This window comes from Megascapheus bottae, chromosome 2, assembly GCF_031878675.1.
Source record: "Megascapheus bottae isolate mThoBot1 chromosome 2, mThoBot2.hap1, whole genome shotgun sequence".
Taxonomy (NCBI): domain Eukaryota; kingdom Metazoa; phylum Chordata; class Mammalia; order Rodentia; family Geomyidae; genus Megascapheus; species Megascapheus bottae.
This window is the reverse complement of record NC_143510.1, coordinates 21,123,492-21,147,080: the sequence shown is the minus strand read 5'-3', so window position 1 is coordinate 21,147,080 and position 23,589 is coordinate 21,123,492. Positions and strand designations below refer to the sequence as shown.

The following is a 23,589-nucleotide window of genomic DNA, read 5'->3' as shown; positions in this document are numbered from 1 at the left end:
TAACATTTATATTTCATGTGCATACTACCGGTAAATGTTGGCTGAAAATGTTTTCCCCTGTTCTGAGACACAATATCCTGTGGTTGGATCCCTGTGCAAGATCTGAGTTTCATTCTAAAGTTTGAGTGAGTGGTTTTTTTTGTGTTTGTTTTGTTTTGGTTTTGGTGCTGGTTCTGGGGCTTGAACTCAGGACCTGGACTCTGTCCTCGAGCTTTATCTGCTCAAGAATAGTACTCTTCCACTTGATGCATACCTCCACTTCCTAGGATTGACTTTTGATGGAAAAGTTAAGTGAAGGATTTCTAGCCAACTAAGAAAGTCATTAGCTTAACTGCCACATGAAGGAAGGAAAAAAAAATCTTCCATAGAGGGTACAGGACAATTTTCTAAAGCATAAAAATGTGAAAAGGGGTAGAATATTTTTGGTTAGAGGGTTATGATCTTGAGAATTCTTATTTTCTATAATTTCCTGTGGTTAACACAAGTTTAAAAATGTGCATAGTATTACATAATTCTGCATAAATGAATCTGAAACACTTGGAAAAATCTCTCAAAATTGGATTGGGCTGGGAGTGTGGCCTAGTGGTAGAATGCTTGCCTTGCATGAATGAAACCCTGGGTTTGATTTCTCGGTATCACATACACAGCAAAAAAGCAACAAGTGGTGCTGTGGCTGAAGTGGTCATGTTCTAGCCTTGAGAAAGCCCAACGACAGTGATTGGGCCCCGAGTTCAAGCCCCTAGACTGGCAAAAATTTTCTATGGATTATGGAGAAACCAAACTTCCCAAATGCTATTGGTAAATATTTAGTGCTCATGGAAAGTTAAGTGTGGAAAATATATCATTTATTTATTTTTTATTGTAACATATATAGGGGTTACAGTTACATTAGCCACATAGTAGGTGCAATGCTTCTCACACATTGATTCCCCTTCTCATGCCTTTTCCCCATTTCCCTCCCCCCCCACCCGGAAAGTATATCATTTTGATAGTTTCTTTAAAAAAAGGAAAGGAAAGAAAGGAAGGGAACTTTTCCTTTCACACAGCTCCTCAAACATAAGCAATTATTTTCTCAGGATTTAAAATCTTACCATGGTAGGGCATAGATCATTCTCCCAGTGATTTATTGTTATAAGACCCGCACTGGAACACGTCAAGATACTATCACACATTATTTATCTAAACATTTCTACTGCATTGCCGGCCATTTTGAAGAAATTAGGTCTTTTTTTTCTCAAGTATTTGTAGTTTGAAAATTTAACCCGTGGACTCAAAAAGTAAGTTCTTTCAGGACACTTAAAGAGAACAGCAAAACTAAAATGAAATCACTTGCATCATGGATATTCATCCAGGAAGAAAAGAGCAAAAGACAGATCGGCTGTTAAGACAGAATATATTTACAGACTCATCCTTCACCTCCTCCAAATTCTAGATCCCCCTCCCTTTTCATATTCAAAATGGAAACTGTGACAAACATAAGCCCTTACCAACTTCCCACTTGAGAAGGCTGTTGTCTTCCCTCTCCATTTTTCCAATGACATACCAGATACATGCCATCCAGTGTGCAAGGAGGGCAAACATAGACATGAGCAGAGTCAGGACGATTGTGCTGTGTTGGGAATAACGGTCCAGCTTCTGCAGGAGACGCAAAAGGCGCAGCAGCCGTACAGTCTTAAGGAGATGCACCAGAGACACCTGTGGTAGGAATGGAGCAGCAAAGCTTGGTACCCTGCTGGCACAATTTCCATATGCTTTCATTGACAACCGTCCTGCCAAAGTTCCTGAAGTTAGATTAGTCATTGTTTCAGTCTCTTCGCTTAAGGCATATTATAACAAGAAGGGAGGCAAAAGGAAGGGAGGGTAGAGGAAGAGAGGCTAAAGAATAGACCAATTTTAAGATTTACCTGTTTGCCTTTCTATCTGCTTGACTGAATATAATTTTATGTATTTGGATGCACAACTGAAGCATTACAATATCATGACTAACATAAGACATCTTTATTGCCATACATGCATTTTCTTTCTAGTCTAGTCTCTCACATATCCAGGAATTTATAACAATAATTTACATAATAATTCATATGGGATGACTGAAACACTGGAAAATGGTAAAGTCACTTAGGGTGTGAGTATAAATAAGGAGACGCATAATGGGATCAATTTGTCTCTTGCAAGTTCCAGTGGCATTTCCTACCTCTTTTGCTAAGCTGCCTTGCTTCAAACATTATCAATGCACAGAGAAATTGTGGGCCAGGGCAAAACACACTTTGAACTTTCTCTCAAGCATGCTTACAAAACAGAGTTGACAAATGTTTTCAAATGATATTTTATCTTTTCATGCACAAAAAATGGTAGGTTTACAGCTTGGGGGTTGCTTATATGTTGTTTAGTGACCAATTGAAATACACACACACACACACACACACACACACACACACACATATATATATCAAAACTCACTATACACAAGCATGGTTCACTATGAACATTCTGAAAGAGCCTTGGAATATTCTAAAATAGAAAACAGAAAATACTGACTCATGTAGAAATAAAAGTTTCAGGAAAGACTACTAATTTTCTTTTGGGAGTGGGGGAAACCATAAGCAGAAAGCAAAAGAGTTATTTGTAGGCTGTCATTAATAAAAATTCTCTGCTATGAGTAAGCCAACTCTTAAAGGAGTCAACATTTTGTGGAGGATTGCCTTTTGGGGGTTGATATGGAATCAACAGACTTTTGCTCTTTTCCTCTAATGGCTTTCTTTCCTTATCTCTAATAACTACGAGAACTAGGTAGTAGTAGTTGTAGTAGTTGTTGTTAATGTGGTTTTTTACATAATATATCAACTTCTTCCCTCCTCCCATATTTTGTTTATTGCCAATAGTGACTGTTTTTGACTCTGGTACCATGTGCCTTGTCTATACATTTGTCTGAGTTGGGGAAGGAGGGGGATAACAAAATGCTGATACAAGGGCAAAGACTGAACCAATACAACAACTATACTCATAACACACTAGGCTGGAAATGAGCTTTACAACTTGGGGGTGAGGCAGGGAGGTGAAGGGAAAGCAGCAGAAATATGAGGAAGGGATAACCATGTCCAACAAGAAATGTACTTATTGCCTTACTTATATAATTGTAGCCCCTTTGTACATTACCTTTATAACAAAACAATTTTTAAAGATAAAAAACAAACAAAAGAATACATGTCCAGAGCAATGCCTGGCACACTGTAATAGTTCAATATAACTTGTACAGATGAAGAAATAAATTAATCATTATTAAGCTACAAAACAGTTCAACCTTGGCATAAAAATAGTTATTCAAAAAATTCTGGTTAATTGTAATCTTGCAAATTATTTTCTGCTGAAATATAACAAAATGTTAATGGCACTTAAGGAACTTGCCAGATGGGACTGGTCTTCTTTGTCAATTTTGACCTTCTTCATATTCTCGCTCTTATCTACCATTTTTCAAGCTGGTATTAAACTAAGTAGTTATATGCCGTGAGTTTATAATCTCTACTTTGTCATTCAGGGTAGTTACTGGGGATAGATTTTATTCGACCAGTAGGTAGGTTTGATAGGCGACTCTGTGTGTGTGTGTGTGTGTGTGTGTGTGTGTGTGTGTGTGTGTTCACATTGAGGTTTGAATTAAGGGCCTGGGTGCTATTTCTTAGCTTTTTTGCTCAAGGCTGGCATTCTATCATTTGAGCCATATCTCCATCTCTAGCTTTTTGCTGGTTAATGGGAGGTAAGCTTTTCACAGATTTGTCTGTACAGGCTGGGTTTGATCCTCAGTTCTCAGCTCCCTGAGTAGCTAGGAGCTAGGTGTAGCTATGAGTAGGTAGGTGCTATCACCACTCAGCTTGGTGACAATTACTTTTTTTAAGTGAAATGAAGCATAGCACATATATTCAGAGTGGAAAAAAAGAGATGCAACCAAGGCAGTCATGAAGACGGCCTCCTGATTTTCTCTGATGAGACACAAAGGGAATATTTAAAGGAAAAATATGGAGTTGGCCTCATAGGAGAACAGCAGTAATTTACATAGGCAAAGGACATACGCTCGGGACAGTGTATCCTTAGTTATTTTGCTGACATTAAAAAAATGTGCTTGCCCTAATTAAGCTCATCAGCCTCTTGATATAAATGTGAAGTTTCATTCTTGAATGAATGACAGAAGAAGAAATACTTGACTTAAATGGAAGTATGCAACCCATAGAAAAAGATAGGATCCTTATCACTCTTGGAATGCTATTTGGAATATCTCATTGGTGAGAATTACAAGCTTCTCACAGACCACAGCATTCATCAAAACCCTTTGTCACACAGATTTCTCTTACTCAATGGGCCTAACTATCTCCTGGCTGTCAGCTGGAGAAGAGGAGGCTGAGGGGAGAAGAGAGAAAAGGCTAAAAACATACACTGAGATCTTTCTAGATATCAGAGCTTGAGCAATATTCTTGATAGTATTTCCTCTTCAGGCTGCACAGAAATTGATGGACATTTTTGTGTCCATTTTAGTTCTATTTTTGTCTTAACCTCCCTAAGGAAGTCACTCAGACGTTATGTGATGAAACCAGGAGTTTTAGTTTTTGCCATTTCTACCTTTTTATGCCTTATTCATAATTTTATCTTTCACAATGCCTCTCATTGTGACATATAGAGAGTCCAATAAGCAAATTGATGAGCTGTATTTAAAATAATGGCCATTAACAATTAATTACAGGCAGAGCCAACATATACAACATTTTTTGGTGGCTATAATGCATTTCAACTGTAATGGAAGAAGATGTATTAACTGGACACTTGTTAAATCTGGAAAAGAAGCTATATATATAGATACGTATTTGTTGGTATCTATTTCTTTCTTCTTTTTTTGCCAGTCCTGGGCTTGAGCTCAGGGCCTGAGCACTCTCCTTGGACTTTCTCAAGGCTAGAGCTCTACCACTGGAGCCTCAGAACCACTTCCAGCTTTTTCCTATGTAGGTGGTACTGAGGAATCGAACACAGGTCTTTGTGCATGTTAGGGAAGCACTCTTACCACTAGGCCAAACTCCCGGCCCTGTTGGTATCTATTTTTAACTCTTTGCAGTGGCAGTGTGATATTGCTCACATTAATCATGTTATTTCTCATAACTTATGTTTTCTTGTGAAATAGATACAATATCTTCAACAAGCTTTTCTGTTTCAAGAGAATATTTCATTGTGCCTAACTAATTTGAGGAGGGTAATGAATTTATAGTATATGTTCATATAACATAATGGTCTTATGCAAATGTTGATCTACACCTTGCATTCTTCATAAAACAACTATGTTGGGTTTATAAGACAGTGAAATGGAAGTGGTACAGGAGAGCATTAAAAAAAATAGCAATGCAATTTGTCAAAACGTGAGCATAAGGCCAGGTGCTTGTGGTTCACAGCTGCAATCCTGGCCATTATGGAGGCTGAGATCTGAGGATCATACTTTGAAGACAACATAGGATAGAAAGTCTATGAGAATCTATTTTTTTTTTGTCGGTCATAGGGCTTGAACTCTGGACTTTGGCTCTGTCCCTGAGTGCTTCAGATCAAGGCTAATGCTCTCCCAATTGAGCCACATCTCCACTTCCCTCTAAGATTCTTATTTCCAATTAACCAACACAAATCTGAAAGTGTAGCTGTGCCTCAAGTGATAGAGTGCTATCCTTGAGCGAAAGGAGAATGTTAAGGCCCTGAGTTCAAATCCCAGGACCAACACACACACACACACACACACACACACACACACACACGAACATCAAAGTTATGAAAACTCTCTATCCATGTTAATTTTAGGCATGAAGGATATTAATGATGTATAAATGTGCTAGATTTGTATTTATTTTATATATGTTTAAAACATGCTTGTATGTTATATCCATTTTAAATTGTCCCCTTTTGTTAATATTTAAGAAAAACGAAGTATATTATTAGTATCTATTAATATTAGTATCTATTAGTAAAGTAGAAAATTTATTTACAATAGAATTCTATGAATCTGTATTTATTGAACAATTTCCAAGAAAGTGAAGAAAGTTAAAAAAATGTTTAAAAAATTATATTTGATTCAGATTCTTTTTCAGCCTTGAAAAAGGCTTGTTTAAAGTTATTACAGTTTTATTAGAGTACTTATCTAGTCAATCTTTAAAAGCACTTTAGAAAGCCTGGATTACAATTCAGTGTAGTAATTCTTAATATTATATACTACACTTTTCTCAATATCAGTTATAAGCCTTTTAATGATGTTGATACTCTCAACCTCCCAACTTAAAAAAAAAACACTATTATACATGCAATTAACAAATGCACAGGTAAAGAGGTAGAGCTTGTATCATAATTCTATATTCATTAGGAACTCAGTGACTATATTTGAAATATTGATTAGTTTAATCTTCAAAGATATATCTTGAAATTTTCTTTTTTTAAAAATTGTAATTGTTATTATAAAGGTGATGTGCAGAGGGATTTTAGTTATATGAGTCATTGTAAAAATATTGCTTTTTGGAAAATATCATCCCTTCCCTTGCTCTCTCCCAGTTTTTCCTGTCTTTAAATTCTTAATAAAGTTTAAGGTGTTGTCAACTTAATAGAAAATTGGTATATGCTAAGGTTGTAATCTCCAGTAGCTTCCATAAAAGTCTATTTGTAATAAAGCACTCAATACTGTTAGAACTACCAGCCATTAAATAGGGAAAAAAAAGTTGCAAGGGAACAAGAGGACAAGAGATTTAGAGAAAGAAAGAGATGGTGCAAGTATTAATGCAAATGCAAGAAAGCTCCATTTTTATGTTGGCTATTTCATCGTTTAGGTTGCTATTCCATCAAAGATTTTCATGAGAAATTATAAGAAGTGCTTGAATTCCTTACTTTAATTCCAGCATCCCTCTTTTCCCCAATCATTCTTGGTTTTACCAGTGAATGGTGAAATAATGAAGATGTAGGGAAGAAAAAGTCATAAAAGAATAGACGTCACTAAACTATAGAAGCAACTTTCTCTATGGTAATATAAACTATTTCTAATATATGTACATCATTACAGATAGTTTCCTTACCAAAGCTCTTGGTAGGTCAGTATTTATGATGGACATAGGCTTCTTGGTATTTAAATAAGACTTTGAAGGGAAGTAAATTCCTCAGGTGAAGAATTTGGCCTGAATGTTATCAGGCACTGAAATATCTTTATTAAGGAAGGTGCAAAATGCAGAAAGCACAAATTACCAGAAACGTGGGGAACATGACAAAATCCAACACAGGAGTAAAAACTCAGCTTTAGAGCCATGTGGAGGGAAGATGTCTACTCACCACTGTGACATTGAAGGCATACAGGAGATCAAATGGCAGGGCAGCGATTAAATCAATGATGAACCAGGTTGTGACATAGTGGATGCAAATTGACCTCGCTTCAAAGATAACTTGGCCAGACTTGCTGACATAGGTTGTTCGGAAATTTAAAATAATATCTGCTTGGGGAAAAAAGATGAGAGAAAAAGAAGTGAGGGAGAAGAAGAAGAAATGGTAATAAAAGAAGGAAGGGAGGTACAAAAGGAAGGCAGATAAAGTAGGAAGGAAAGAAGAAAGGAAGGAAAGGAGAAGGAAAAAAGGAAGGGAAGGAGGGAGAGAGGGAGGGAGGAAGGAAGGAAGTGAGAAAGGGAGGAAGGAAGCAAGGAAGGGAGGAAGGGAGAGAAAGGAAATGATATAAATTTTATACAAAATTAGAAATTAGCCCTTTTAATATCCCAAACACTGTTTAACAGATAGCCTCAACAAAATAGGAATTAAAGAATGATGAAAAGTACTTTCTGAGCATTTAGTAAGTCCTAAACTTTGGGACTTATGCTGGGGATAAATAAATAATTGTAACAATAACAATAGTCAAAACGTACAGTCACTATGTACAGATAGTGTCTAAGGGTATAGCATGGGTTATTTCATTTTACTCTCAAATTATTTCCCATCTATCCTCAAAGAAGTTATAAACTAAGTCCTAGTGAGGAAACCTTACCTATGATCATATTTTGAACAATGAAAGAGTTGTTCGTTCTATACCAAATTCTCTGCACGTAAGTTCTCCTGTTATTTGTGGAATTCATTCCTGACTTGAAGAGACTCCTATTAACAAAATATCTTGATGTTTCTTATTTGGAACAACAAGGTTAAATTTTCCCATTCTATTTTTATATTTCATGTAATGTTTTCAGTTTTCCCTATAAATTATTACATGCTTACATATTTATTGAGCCCTTTACAATATATGAGGTATCAGACTTTGCTGATCAAACGACAAACCTTCACCCAAGTGACTCATTTTAAGTTCACTTAATCTGAAGGATAAACATATTTGAGATTTCCATATTTTTTCCTGGGTTAAATAACATTAATACATTTCCCCTGATTTGTTTGATTTGACTATAGCAGGTCATAAAAAATGTACACATACCTATTAATCAGTGACTTCAACAGAAAGGAATTTCTTCATGGAACCTTGTTTTGGGTCTTATTTTAGGTCAGTTACTCAAAGACTAAAGCAGGAGAGTTTAGGCACTCCAAAATCAAAGATACCAGAAATAGTTTCTCTAATTAAGGAGAGCGTAAGTTCATGAAGTCAATATTAAGCCTCAACTTACATAATTAGCAGACAAATATTATGGATATTTGTTATACCTAACTTAAACCTGCGACACTAGGAACAATGTTGTATGATGTATGGAATTTGTTGGTATCATTACCATGAGGACAATGATAAAAATGATTCAGAGTAATCTTCATTCTGTCTGAAGGTATGTATGTATGTATATATTTATGTATGTATGTATGTACCTTAAATTTCACTTCTGTGTACATTTATGGGAGTCAGATACATGTATACAAGAAACATGAGAAAGCCAGGTTACATAGTCTTCATACTTTTTTAATTCTCCTTCCAGTCAATGAAGTGGAGAAATTTGTGGGTAAATGGTTTCTAAAATGAACAACTAATTCCAAGAAAATAAAACAGAATAACAATAGAATAAATTAAGGAAGCAATTGAGAATATTTAGTGAGAAATTCAAAGAAGAGGCATAGATTTTGGAAAAGACAAACAGAAATCTTGGTGATGAAAAGCTCAATTAGCCAAATAAAAAATTCAGTGGGAAGCCTAGTGAACAGACAGCACTAGTGAACACTTTACTCAAAGACAAAATTAATAATTAGCTCACTCACACAGTAATATGAAAAAATAAGAAATTTAAATATGCAGTATTTATGAAACACTATTAAAAAACCCTAAATTGCAGTGTGTGTGTGTGTGTGTGTGTGTGTGTGTGTGTGTGTGTGTGTGTGTGTCTGTGTGCAGAAGACGGTGCAATGGTATACTAAAAGTACTCAAAATCTAAGTGAATTAATACCAGAAAAATATGAATAGGAAGAAAGGAAGAAAAATAATGTTGTAGGCAAATAGATTTTAGAAGCAAGTAAAAGATACCATGTTAATATCTAATGAAACAAACTCAAAGCCAAAATTAGGAGACACAAAAAAGCTCCCTGCATATTAGATACATGAGGTTATTTCAAGATGACAAAAATATTTTAAGTATATATGACTTGAACATTGGCTCAACTAGTTTCACAGCAAGATTTTTACTAGTACAAAGAACAGATAACTGCCCCCCACTGCCACATAATAAAGGGTGATTTCAGCACTCCATTTATATCAATAGATAAATCACCCAGACACAAATAAGCAAAGAAACTTTAGAGGGAAACCCTATTATTGCTTAAACAAATTTAAGAAACATCTATTGAATTTGCCATTCAATAACTTCAGAATAAATATTCTTTTCTGAATAAAACTTTCTCCAAAATAGATACTATTTTAGGCCATCACGCAAGTTCTTGATTAGTACCAGAAATGGAATTTTTTTTATTATTTTGTTAGATCCAAATAGAATAAAACTAGATAGAAATTATACCAAAAAACCCCATGCCAAATGAGATTGAACAGTAGATATACGTGTGTGTGTGTGTGTGTGTGTGTGTGTGTGTGTGTATGTGTGTGTGTACACGCACTAGTGTTAGGGTTTAAGCTCAGGGTCTAGATGTTGTCCCTTAGATTTTTTGCTCAAGGCAGCACTCTACCGCTTGAGCCACACTCCACTTCTGTTTTGTGTTGGTTAGAGATAAGATTCTCAGGGATTTTTCTATTGATTTTGAATCATGATTCTCAGATCCCAACTTCCTGAGTAGCTAAGATTACAGCTACAACATACTTCTGAATTACTGGTAAATAACTGAGGAAGTTGGTGGAGATGGGAAAAAATCCCAGAATCGGAAATGAATACACAATGTATCAAAGTCTGTGAGATATAGAAAGACAAATGTAAGAGGAAAATTTATAGCTATGAGTTCTTACATTAAAAAAATAATAACCATGCATGCCTAAAAATCCCAGCACTTAGGAGAATAAAACAAAAGACTGGAAACAACCCAATCCTGAGGAAACAAAGAGACACTAGGAATCCTGCAATAAATGATTTCAAATAATACAACAGAGCTATAGTACTATGGCATGGTACAAAAACAGAAACATAGCTAGACTACTGAAATTTCTCAGGGAGGTTTGCAGATTCTCAGTACCTAAATGAGAAAACCAAAGTTAGTGACATTTATTGTCCATAGCAAAGGTTAAGGTAAGACCAAGATGTATCATTGAATAGGAGAACTACTTTCACTGCCCTCCAGCATGGCAGGGTGATTATAATTGGTGACAATCAAATACTTCAAAATAGTAGGAAGGATGGGTGCTCCTGGCACAGTGAGTGATGAATGTTTGAGGTTATGGATTAGCCTGATTTCAGGTGTTAAAATGTCACACTGAACCTCATAAACATGTACTTATGTCATGAACTATATTTTCTTACTTTGAAGGGACAGATTCTTTGTGTATTTATTTACTAACTGATTGTCAGGTTTACCATAAATTCCACAGAAAAGGCAATGCTGTAGTCCGTAGACTAAGATGCTCCCATAGACCAGAGAATCAATAATATCAATAATATTTGGTTGATTAAGTCAGCGAACATTTTTATAGCTTCGTAGTGAACTGTGTGGTTGACTTAGGAACAAAATAAAGGTTTAGGCTGAATGTAGAAGGTATTGGATGACTCATGAGAGAGTATTAACACAGAAAGCTTTGTAAGGAAACAATCTGTTATTCAGTTGAGTTGGCTGGATAAAAAGTGATGTACTAATTTTAGGTTTACAAAGAATTGGAAAATTTGACAGACAAAACGAACAAAAGATAGTTAAAGTCTATATGTGGAAATCTATTTCTAAAATGTGTTGCATACTTCATTTTCAGAAGAAAATTTCTGGAGATAGTTCATATTCTAAGATTTATTTCAGGACTAAAGTAAAATAGTTATGCAGGGGTTTATCCAATAATTAGTATCCTTTTTGGACAGCTGATTTCAAAATAATAGTAAATACCTACTTTTGTCATACTCTTAAGAAAAGATGTGGCTCTGGTCTACTTATAAAACTTTTTCCTACTTGTTAGTTTGTGTGATTCCTGTACTTCTTGTTTCTCCCCCAGGTGCTGTCTGTCCTCAATTCACAAATGATGAAGATTCATGCAAAATCATTTAAATCATGCAAAAAAGTAGTCCTACAGAGATACTGTCTTTTGACACTCGATCTTTAATTTCCAGTATCTAAAAAGACTATTGAACCCCTGAGTATATGTTAAAGTAAATGTCAATAGGTCTGTGCAATCAAATCAGTCACAGAATTAAATGTGAGAAAATAGAACTTTCTTTGTCTCTGGAAATCACAGGCTCAGCTTAGTGTTTTTCTTTTTTCTTTCAGGGACAAACAAAGAACACACTCTGCCTGCTCTCTGGTACTGAGGATGAGGTGGTAAGAACAGGACTTAGTGAACTCAGTGCTTGCACATATCTTCTTCAAAGAGGTGGGTACAAATTCTTCTTCAGAGTGAAGAAAGCATAGAATAAAGTAAGAATATGAGAGGGAAGAAGAAATTTTGAGACCTGCTGTCCTTCCTGAGAGTATCACAGGGACAAAAAGAACACTACAAAAGTGAGCTCTACACCCGCTTCTTCCTAAGACTATTTCCTTTCCCATAAGACAATGGTATGTTTGACTAATCAATGGCTTACTCAAATACTGCACGAGAAAATGATCTCCTCTGGGCATTCCACAACAACCCCCAAAAAACAGCAGAATAGTTTGTTTTTCAGAGTCTAGAAAATCTAAGTATAACACTTTTAAAGCTTTTTTATTAATGTAGAAAATCACACCGAATAGTTAACACCCAGATTTTCATATGCATTTCTGTTGATTCTATTTATTATTAATGTATACAATTATCAGTGAGTACAAAACACCCACACAATTTGAGCCAGGAAATGCATTCCTTCATCCACAGCCAATTCAGTCTGAAGAGCTTCCCACCACAAAACACTGATACCATGTGTTCCCATAAGCAGAAATAATCCCTGTGGCTCCAGGTACTGGTATCATTGGTAGTGAGTAGGTCTTAGGAGAATAGTAGGGGAAGAGAGAATGGTCATAATATACTTCACACTGAACCAAATCGGAATATAATAGAATTCTCTGATAGTCCAGATCACAGGTGATTGAAAAGCAATTAATTTACCTCATTGATTTCCATAGTGTGATTAAAATAAAAAACAACCACCAGACATAATGGGTTTGTTGCTTACATATTGCTAAGACCTTTCAGCAATGGATGTTTCATTTTTTTTCCAACACTAAATAGCTATGTATGGCAGGGGAGGGGAGGGAAATCCCGTGAAAGTTATATACATTATTTTCTGCTTTGAGTTCTTTAAAAACTACATACTTAGAACAAAAAATGTCTAAATTTAATGTGGTATGAATAAGTAGATTTCTTTATTAGCCTGCATGCCAGATGGGAAAAAATTTTAGAATCATATTGGGCTTGCTCGTTAAGAAGTAAATTAAACTACAATGGAGTGTACGAGAGCATATGCACTACATAAAAATAATTAATACCTTCATTTAGCCATTTCTTTAAAAAATAATTGGTGTAGCACAGCACGAATGGAGGGATATTTAAACCAGCTGCTATTAATAGTCAGAGCATACGCTGTGTTTTCCTCATTGCTTGTGAGGTACTCTTTGGAGCTTGCTGTGCTGTCTGTCACAGCATGGGAGGGCTAGAAGGTGTGAGAGTAATGACTGGAAAGCTGATGAATGAAGAGACTGGAGGGCTAAACATCCTAAGAATGCGTACAATTAATCATGAATATTAATGGATAAGTTCCCACATCATTCCACCCCTGAGCCTCGTGCCAACATTCGTCCCTCTTCCCTTCTCTAAAAGATTTGTGGAACTCACACAGCAGTGGGCCACATGAGAAAGAGCATATAAGAGCTACTGACTGCGTGGGGAAGAAAAGTCAGAATCAAAAATGCAGCCAGGTGCTAGTGGCTCAGACCTGTAGCCCTAGCTACTCAGGAGGCTAAGATGTGAGGATCACGGTTTGAAGATAAGCCTGGGCAGGAAAGATGGAGACTCATCTCCAATTAACCCAAAAGCTGGAAGTGGAGCTGTGATTCAAGTGGTAGAGCACTAGCTTTTGGAATCAAAAGCAAAATGCTTGGGGACAATGTATAGACCCTAAATCTAAGCCCCAGGAGCAGGACAAAAGCAAAACAAGAATAACAGCAAAACAAGGCAGCCAGTTAGTTTGACAAGTGGGTTGATTGTCTTTGTATTTGTTTCTGTTTGCACTTTCAGGGTCATTGCCATGGCAGACATATTCAATTTGGTGTTCTTGTAACTCCACCATATATGGATCTGTGTGGTAGATAAGGGACCTAAAAGTCCTCTATCCTAATCCCTCTTTTAATGTAAGAACCAGTCATTAAATGCTTCCAGAAATGGTCAGCTCTTGGCTTTTTTTTTTCTTCTTTCATTTTTTTTAATTCTTTGAAGCCAGTTTCTCTATGCATCCCAGGATGACCTTGAACTCAATGCTCTGGCCTCAGCTTCCTGAGTGATTATATTATACATAGTCAAGTCCAATTAAAATGGGTGTGTGTTTGTGTGTGTGTGTGTGTGTGTGTGTGTGTGTGTGTGTGTGTGTGTGTGCGCGCGCGCGTGCCTGTCTTGGGCCTTGAAAACAGGGCCTGAGCACTCTCTGAACTGTTTCACTCAAGCTAGTGCTTTACCACTTAAGCCACAGCTCCACTTCTGGCTTTTTGGTATTAATTGCTCATAAGTGTTTCACAGTCTTTCCTGTCTGGACTGATTCAAACCATGATCCTCAGATCTCAGCCTGCTGAGAAGCTACCTTAAGGTATGAGTCATTGATGCCTGGCTAGAATTGATTTCTAATGCTTCTACTGATTGAGACTTAGTAAAATCTTGAGTAGCTTTAAGAAAAAAACACAACAAACCAAGTTTGAGTACTATTTGCTGATTTTAGTACTATTTACTTTTACTAACTTAATGTCCCAAATATTTTTCTCAGTAGATGGAATCTATGAAGAAATGAGACTATTGTCAGCCCAAGAGCCTGAGTGGCTTCACAGTCCCAGTTCTCAGCTGACCGATCATGAACTCAGGGTGAGAGAGACACATAACTTTGTGTTATAGTCCACTCAGGTGGCGAGCTTGCTTGTTAGCATAGCATTAACAGGCATATCTGGGCTGAGAGTCCAGACAAGGGCATGGCTAAGTATGTAGTATCTGGACTCAGACTGCTTGGGCTGTGGACATCTGAATACTGCTTGTCATGGTTTCAACTGCTGACCTGTTACTACAACTTCAAAGCTTTCAAAATTGGAAAACCAAAATCAACAAGTAACAGATGATTGTATAGTCTGTTTAGAATATTATTCTTAGTTTTACTTGACAGATCTGATGCACACCGCATAACGGTGCCATGAAAAGACTAATAATAGGTAACTTTAGAAAATGTTTCTTTGTGACAGGGATTGTTTTAACTGTCTTAGAGGTGTTAGCTACATTGATCTTTATGTGATCACAAAGAACTAAACATGTTACAGAAAGAAATTCACTTGTTAATTTTATTTGATGGAATTTGTGCTGTTTCATAACTAGGCTTTTACTATTAAGAACATAGCTAGGAAATGAAAGGACCTCCAGGATATAGAAACAAAAGCCATATAATGAGTGATTGTTGTCCTTAATGTATTATGTTATCTCTCATCTCTTGCTGTCCCTTGGGTATCTCATATTGTTACAGTATTTTACCTTGTTATCTGATATATTGTATATATGTTTTTTTGGTTATTTGAAATAAGATAGGGAAGGGGGGAAAACAAGATGAGGGGTGGGAGTGGGGGGAGGGAAATGGGGACCAAAACATGAGAAAGGGTATCTATGTTTGTGAAGTAATGCACCTTCTATCTGGTGAATATAATGTAACCACCCTTCTATTAATTACAATAAAAATATATGAAAAAAGAACATAGCTAGGAATATATATATATGTATGTATAGTGATATAAGTGTTCTATCACACACAACAATTCCTTACCAGTTCCCTGTTTATTAACTTTCCTAGGATATCCAGCAGCAAATATGTTCAAACTCTTCTAAGAACTCTCAAGAACATTTTAAACATAACTAATGCAATTGAGTTGTAAAGCTAAGTTTAAATACAACTTAGAAAAGAATATGAAATGTTATATTATAAATGAGATACAGTAAATGCTCATTATTTGGAAGAACAAGGCCAAGCTTAAAGGGAAAATAGATTCCTTTGTAAGCACATTATGATTTCAGTTATTGTGAATATTATCAGTAAAATTTGCTTCTGTTTTTGTTATGTCAAAATAGCATTTCTATTTGTGGTTCCAATAATTTAGTCTATTTTCAGTCATTATGAATAGTAAAATGAGGGAAAAAAATCCAACCCACACCTATTATGTTTTTGGTAATATGTAAGTAGAATCTAGCACTCATGACAGAATTGGGTACCAAGTAGCTTTTCACTCTAGTTGTGTCTTTATCCACATCACTTACACCAAACGGCAGCCTGTAATCAAAAATAGTGTCTCCATTGTTAACTTGAACTCAGTTATTTGAGAGGAGAGAGTAACCTGACATGCCAAGTCAAGATCACTAAATATTTTAGAACCAAGATCATCAGAGCTAGTTGAGTAAAGCCAGAAGCGAGAATCACATGCAAGTTAAATTCAAAATCCAAAAAGCTGCTTGGAAAGCTCAACATGGAAGTGTGTGAGGTAAGAGGAGATCCAGAACCCTCTTTCTCGAGGTATACTTGACTTTTAATGCGTTTAGGTGGAACACAGGTGATTGGAAGTCAGTCTCTGGGTTGGAAATGTACAGAACCCAAGAGGTGATGAAATTGAGCTAGACACTTAGAAAAAATGTACCTTGCCAGTTATTTCACTTCATCTATATTTCATATTTGAATATTTTACTCTTTAAGTTCTGGTAAAATTTAAAAATCTTATGAAATATTTGTAGATGGAAGGGGAAACAAACTTTCTGTATGTGTTTATGTACATACAACATCTAGATTTTCTCAAGGTTATTTCAGACAGGACGAAACATAACTCTACAACATTTACTAACATGTGTTTTACATATGGTTTATACGTACAGACTATTGAAAAGCTCAACAACTGGAACTTTTAGGTAGGCACAGAATCATCTACTTTGCTGTTCAAGACATTGGTATTTCTATTGGCCACATACTCTGTGTATTTCAAATTATCATTTCGTTTCTTGACAGTACTGGGCTTTTGAGTTCAAGCTTTTACACAGGCTAGACAACAGTCTTACCACTTAAGCCACAAATCTCCCAGTCCTACTTTATTTTTCTTTATTTTTTTTTTGTGGGTCATGGGGCTTGAACTTGGCCTGGACATTGTCTCTTGAGCTCTTTAGCTCAAGGATACCACCCTACACTTGAACCAAGCCCCACTTCCTGTTTTCTAGTCGTTAACTGGAGATAAGTCTCAGGTCCTTTTGTGCCTGGGGCTGGCTTTGAACCTTGATCCTCAGTTCTCAGTCTCCTGAGTAGCGAGGCTTACAGGAGTGAGCCACTGCCCTGCACCCTACTTTCAATTTACAGCCATACTTTCTTGCGTAACAGTCCATATTTTCAGTCTGTTATGAAGATAAATACTGATGACACGTAAGGATTAATTTCTGTTATTTAATACATTTGAGCAAGACAGAAGCTGATGTGACTAATTTCTGCCCCTAAATATGTTCCAAATTTTTCTAACTCCCTTTCCTCTGTCATCTTTAATAAGCATGCAAATTATTTGTCCAGTGTGTCACATTTTTATTCCATGGTGAAGGATATTGTGGGTCATTCAGTTATAGTGACATAGTGGTTGGCATATATTAGTGGTTGGCTTGGCTCTGCTTGCCATAGTGTTGTAGTCTTTTAAATATTAAAATTACATTCAAATCTATTACACTATTACTCTTTGGGGACACAAAGAAACTAAGACCAATGGAGGGCATCAGCTATCTCAGCTCTTCTCTGTGAGCTCAACAATGGGGAAATTGCCTCTGATATTTACCATAGTTCCTTACGTTTCCTCACTACCTGCCCTTTGATGTGAAAATCCTGAAATACGAATCTACTATGTAATGTGAAGCATGTTGAAAAATAGCTGCCTATTGCTTTTTTTTTCTTTTACTAAGCAGTAGGATTCGTAGCAAGATGGAACTTTTGAAGCTATCTTGGTTACATGAGTGGGCTGTTGCAATGGAATAATGTGAGAATTTTGTACATACAAGTGTATATTTGCTTCTTCATGATCTTTTTCTTTAAAGTTATGTAGACAGACTGAGCTTATTAGCTACCTATGAAGGATGGTTGAAACATGGTGATGCACTGCCCACTGCCCACATTTCTGTTACTACCCTTACAAGTCTTTCCAGATCATTAAAATGAAAGAGAAATAAATCTCTAGCCATCACAAACCACTGACTTATTATTGTAGCTCTTGTTTAAACAGCTCATTAATACTAAGACATACAGTAAGGCCCACTGCCCTCTTTCTTCTATTAAATTTAGTATTTGACCATTGTCAAGCCTGGGGAGAATAGTGGTATGGTGAATAGGTTTGAAAGTCCAATCAAAACAGAGCCTTTATGCCATCATCTTTTGGTGGTTCAGGCTTGTCATGTCATCTACTAAGGAGGTAGAGACAGAAAGATCAAAGTTCAAAGTCAGCCAGGCCAATGTTATAGCATGATACTCCTATCTGTAAAACAAACTATGAAAAGAAAAAGGACCATGGTTCAAGTTGTAGAACACTTGCTCAGAAAATGTGAGGCCTCAAGTTCAATCCCCATTGTAGGAAAATGCAAACAACAACAAAGAAAAAGAATGTCCTCGTTATGGATAAGAGACTCACAAATTCCTAGCTCCATATTCTCTGCCAAGATCCCAGATTCCTAAACAGTCCTTTTTCTTTTGCTGTACCTACTCTAATATTGCATCATCTCAGTCGGCATCATTTTTGCATCTCCTCCTAGGCAAGAACCTCCTGTTGCTGTTTGCTAAGCCCTGGCATCAATACAATCCCATGAGCTCACTTGTGAATTTAGTTGTCAGCTTTAGCAAATAAAACACAAGACCGCCAGTTAACCTTCAACTTGAGATAAAGAATGAATGATTATTTATTGTAAGGGTATCTCATACAAAAACACAAGTCCCTCTATTGCTACAAACATCTTTGGATTCTTCAGCTTTACAGTATCCATTTAGATTACCTGAAATTGATCTTTACAACCAACAGGCACACATCTACCCAATGTCCAGATAAAAAAATCTGAAGTATGCATGCATGTGTGCATTACTTCCTAATGTGGAAGTACATTATATAGAAGAAACATATTCCAGCACCCCACACACATGACCTAGCACCTTATAATTTACCATCTAGACACTAATAATTTTAGCTTTTCTTCTTTGAAAGAGATCTGTTTGTTGGCTGTTGTGATGGTTCTACTCTCTGTCCTGGTTCATCACATCAATATATGCAGGCTAGGAAAAAAAAAACATGTTCAGAGAAATCTAGAACTTCCATTCTAGATTTTTGGTGTGTTCAAGACTTCCTACTATCGGCTCATACAACACAAATTCTACTTGTCTCCTTCCTTCAACTTTTATGAATGAACAATTCAAAACCTATATTATTGGTATACAACATTGCTGTGTGCCCACAGAATAATCTTTAAAAATCTTCACACTTAAAAAAAGATGCCAATTTTAGGGGCCAGGAGTTTGGCCTAGTGGTAGAGTGCCTGTCTAGCATGTACGAAGATTTGGGTTTGATTCCTCTATACCACATTCATAGAAAAAGCCAGAAGTGGTGCTGTGGCTCAAGTGGTAGAGCTCTAGCCTTGAAAAAGCTCGAGGACAGTGCTCAAGCTCTGAGTTTAAAAAAAGAAAAAATTGTCAACCTCGGATGGTCACTATTGATCAACTAAATAGAAATTCCTTCTTTAAATTTTAGTTTATACCAATGTAAATAAAAATATTAGAAATTTCTGTGGATGAAAATAACTGGCTTCCATGGAAACCACAATAATAACCATGCTGTAAGCACATCACCAGTAAGTTTGAAAAATACAGGTGCCCTTTTGTATTTTGTTCTTTCAAATCATAATTGTACTTAAGATAGATGTGATAATATAATAGAACGCCATGAGCCTTTGGATGACATTGACTTTGTATTTATTGCTAAGATAGATTTTATTTCCTGATGTCCCACTCAATAATAGTCTGCTCTTTAAAAACTTAATTATCAGCTGGGTACCTGTAGCTCATGCCAATAATCCTAACTACTCAGGAGGTTGAGATCTGAGGATTATAGTTGGAATCCAGTCTGGGCACTGAAGTCTGTGAGAATCTTCTCTCCAATTAATCACCAAAAAACCAGTTATATGGAAGCAGCTTAAATGGTAGAATGCTATCTTTGGGCACAAAAAGCTCAGGGATAGCACCTACAGCATGAGTTCAAGCTGTCTGAGTTCAAGGTCTGTCACACCAAATAAAGGAACAAAAAGTTAATTACCTTCCCTAAGTTTATATTTCCACTTAAATGACAATGATTGTCCATCATCTAATTACACATCCAAGATTGTTTGACATCTGACATATACAATGCATTGGAGGAACTTGAATAATACAAAAATGATGAGTACCTCTGTTTTTCTATCTGAAGAAATAATGATCCAGCAGAGAACATGGGTAACTAAATTGAGAATTAGAAAGGCACACCCAAAATTCTTTCCAAATACCAAGAAGAAGCAGCCAACAACAATTTAGAGAAGCACAGGTGAGACTTAAGAGGTGATATGGGACAGAGGAACCCTGTACAAGGAACAATTATGCATTTCAATTTCCATTAGAGGAGGTGATTGAAGTGTAAGCAAAGAAATAATTTTTGTTTTTAAAAACAAAAATAAGAACAAGAAGAAACATCCCACAAGGGCTACAGACACAGTAAACAGATGTCAACAGGGTCAGCTAATGAAGGAGGTTGCTAGCTGTCATATACCAGCCAGAGGTGATGGTGAGTGGCAGCAAGAATAGAAAGAGAGAGGAAATGGAGCTATTGCTCAAGTGGTAGAGCACTAGCCTTGAACACAAAGCTTAGGCCCTGAGTTCAAGCCCCAGGAAAAGTTAAAAAAAAGAAAAGGAAAAAGAAAAAGAGGGTAAGGAGAGAAAGAATACAGTGTCAATTGTAGATCATGGGGATTTGAAACTGAACTCCAGTGAGGAATCTTTGTAGAGTTGTATATTTCTGGCTTGTTGGGTCATTCACATTCAAGGTAAAATCTAGGAAGGTAATGTCTGTGGTTTCTTGGGTAAGGTGATGAGCTCAACTTTTGAACTGTGGCATTGAAGTAGGATGTCTCATTGATACCTTGCAACTGGTGGAATAAACATGTGAAGGAAAGACTCAGGACTCAAGTACCACTATGAGAGTCATCAACATGGAGGCAGCAGAAATTAAATCACTTCACCAGGGATGAAATAGTGACATCATGGAAAGAAGAGAGGGGTAAGGGTAAGTTTCAGGGGATAGACATGTCATTTAAGGCACAAGGAAAAGGAGAAAAGTTTCTGAAGATACAGAAGCCTCTTGCAATTGCTCCAGTAGTTCCTTCTACCATCCAAAGCATGGTACCAGGCTTATATCAGTCCTCACAGAATTTAATTAAACTTCTTTTTAGACTTGAAGGCATCATTCCATGCTCTCTCTATTGGGTCTTTGGGAAGGCTACTGGGATAAGCTTGTGGTGTGTTTGTCAGGGTCTAATCTAGACACCAGAATCTATGGGATTTCTCAAGATATTTTCTATTTACTTACTGGTATTTGTTTTTTTTTTTTAAAGTTTGGCAACTGTAATCTTGGATGTATTGTTTAGAAAAAAGACTACCTGCTGAGCCAAGGTTTTTTTGTTTGTTTGTTTGTTTAAGAATATTCAAACTTACCATAGGAATTAAAACTGCCTAATAGGGGGGAGGGGAATCTATAAATGATAGAATTAGAAAATAAACTTTGCAATCTAAGTTATTTAGAAGTTCATCATTCACTTATGCTATATATGTGGGGTGAGAGAAATAGACAATTAGGATGTAGTGCTAAAAGTAGTAGAAAGAAACCACCCTGACAGATTATGATGGAAACCTAGCCTAGATTCCTGGGGACAGAAGAAAGGTTTAAAGAATAGCTTATAGAGGAACTGAGAGATAATAATTCAAGAACAAGAAGAATTTGGTGGAAGAGGGACTGAGGATATATCTCATAATTTTTATATAAGAGAAGAAAACAGGGTAGGCAGGAAGGTAAACCACATAGCACCCCCCAACTCTGAAGAACTGCAGCATACATAGAAAAAGCCAAAGTGGCAGAGTGGTAGCCTTGAGAAAAAAGTGTCCAAGGACAGTACTCAGGCCCTGAGTTCAAGCCCCAGGACTGGCAAAAGCAAACAAACAAACAAAAACAAAAAACTGAACAAACAAATAAAAAACTTACAGGTGGTTACACAGAGAGAGTGAGGAGATTATTCTAATGCTAATTTCACATACTGAAATAGAAATACAATTCATGTGAGCCATGTCATTTCTAGTTAGAAAGTAGCATATTTTAGACATATTTGAAAAAGTGTGGAGAGGAGAGAATGACATAGCAGAGGTAAGAGACAAATGGAAAAATAAAAGCCTCATTGTTCCTGCAATAAGTTTCTAAATCAAGAGCTCACAGTTTTCTTCTAGGTTTTGAAATTTAGCAACATTCTATTCTTAATGCCCCTGCCTCATTCAAGGGAAGCTGCATTGTTTCATATTTCATGAGCACGTGCTCCTTGCAGTCTATTTACAGCAGCAGGTGAGTCACAGGCCAGCCACACTCTCTCCACCTTATCCATCTCAGAAACCTTTAGATTTGGACATTCAGGTGCTGTGAAAGAAACTTTGTATTTGTCAGAAAAAAAAATAACCCCATTTCCCTACCCCTGACAAAAGTTGGAATAGATAACAGGAGTGTAATGATGGTATCATTTTATTTGAATCACTAGTTAAACCATGATTCTGTAGTGCTATAAAAAAATTCACAGAGGGGCCGGGAGTTTGGCCTAGTGGTAGAGGGCTTGCCTAGCATGCACGAAGACCTGGGTTCGATTCTGCGGTACCACATACATAGAAAAAAGCTGGAAGTGGTGCTGAGGCTCAAGTGGTAGAGCTCTAACCTTGAGGAAAGCCCAAGGACAGTGCTCAGGCCCTGAGTTCAAGGCCCATGACTGGCAAAAAAAAAAATTCACAGAGCCACATGCAACCTAGAATTTCTCAAAATGGTTATCACTATAGTAAATATTAGCATAGACAAATTACATTTCAACTAAAGATTTATTGACCAATAAACTCTTCTAAAGGTAATGTGATTTCTTTTTTAAAAAGATCCATTTGAAAGTGTATTATAAGCTGTGTATAATTCCACTTCTACCGAAAATAACTCCAAAGATGGGCAAAAGAATCCCTTTACCTGTGTTTTTCTCATCATTTAGAATGTACTTCAAGATTTGATTTACAGTGAATGTTTCCTTTTTTGCCTGCTGTCTTTGTGTATTGTCCCATTCTCAATTACATTTACTCTAAAGTCATTTAAAACTGCAGTCCATGCCTTCATTCTCTATAGTTCATTTTCTGTTCTTTTATTCCTTAGGTGAGGAAGTACTAGAGTTTAAACAATAGGACTTCACACAGGCATTCATTCAGCTTGTTTGTTCTACTAGTGATCAAACACTTGGGCCATGACCTAGCCCTGTTTTTTATTTTATTTATTTACTTGTTTATTTGCTTGTTATTTTGGAGATGGGTCTCACAAACTTCTCTGCCCAGGATGGATATGAAAGGTGATCTGTTAGATCTCTGCTTTCTCAACAGCTACAATTGTGAAGCATCAGTGCCTGTCTCTAGCTTATGTTTCTATTTTTTCTTTTCTTTTTTTTTGTCAGTCATGGGACTTGAACTGTGGGCCTGGGTACTG

At 36.5% G+C, this 23,589-nt stretch overlaps 1 protein-coding gene across 1 annotated transcript in view; it reads right to left on the bottom strand.

The window, feature by feature from the left end:
* Positions 1-23,589, bottom strand: part of Kcnh8 (potassium voltage-gated channel subfamily H member 8) — a 313,437-nt gene that overhangs the window by 112,089 nt on the left and 177,759 nt on the right. Inside the window, exons 6-7 of the mRNA XM_090355208.1 lie at positions 7,327-7,484; positions 1,488-1,695 (exon numbers count right to left, since the gene is read on the bottom strand). Coding sequence (XP_090211334.1) covers positions 1,488-1,695; positions 7,327-7,484 — 366 coding nt within the window. The remainder of the gene's footprint in view (positions 1-1,487; positions 1,696-7,326; positions 7,485-23,589) is intronic.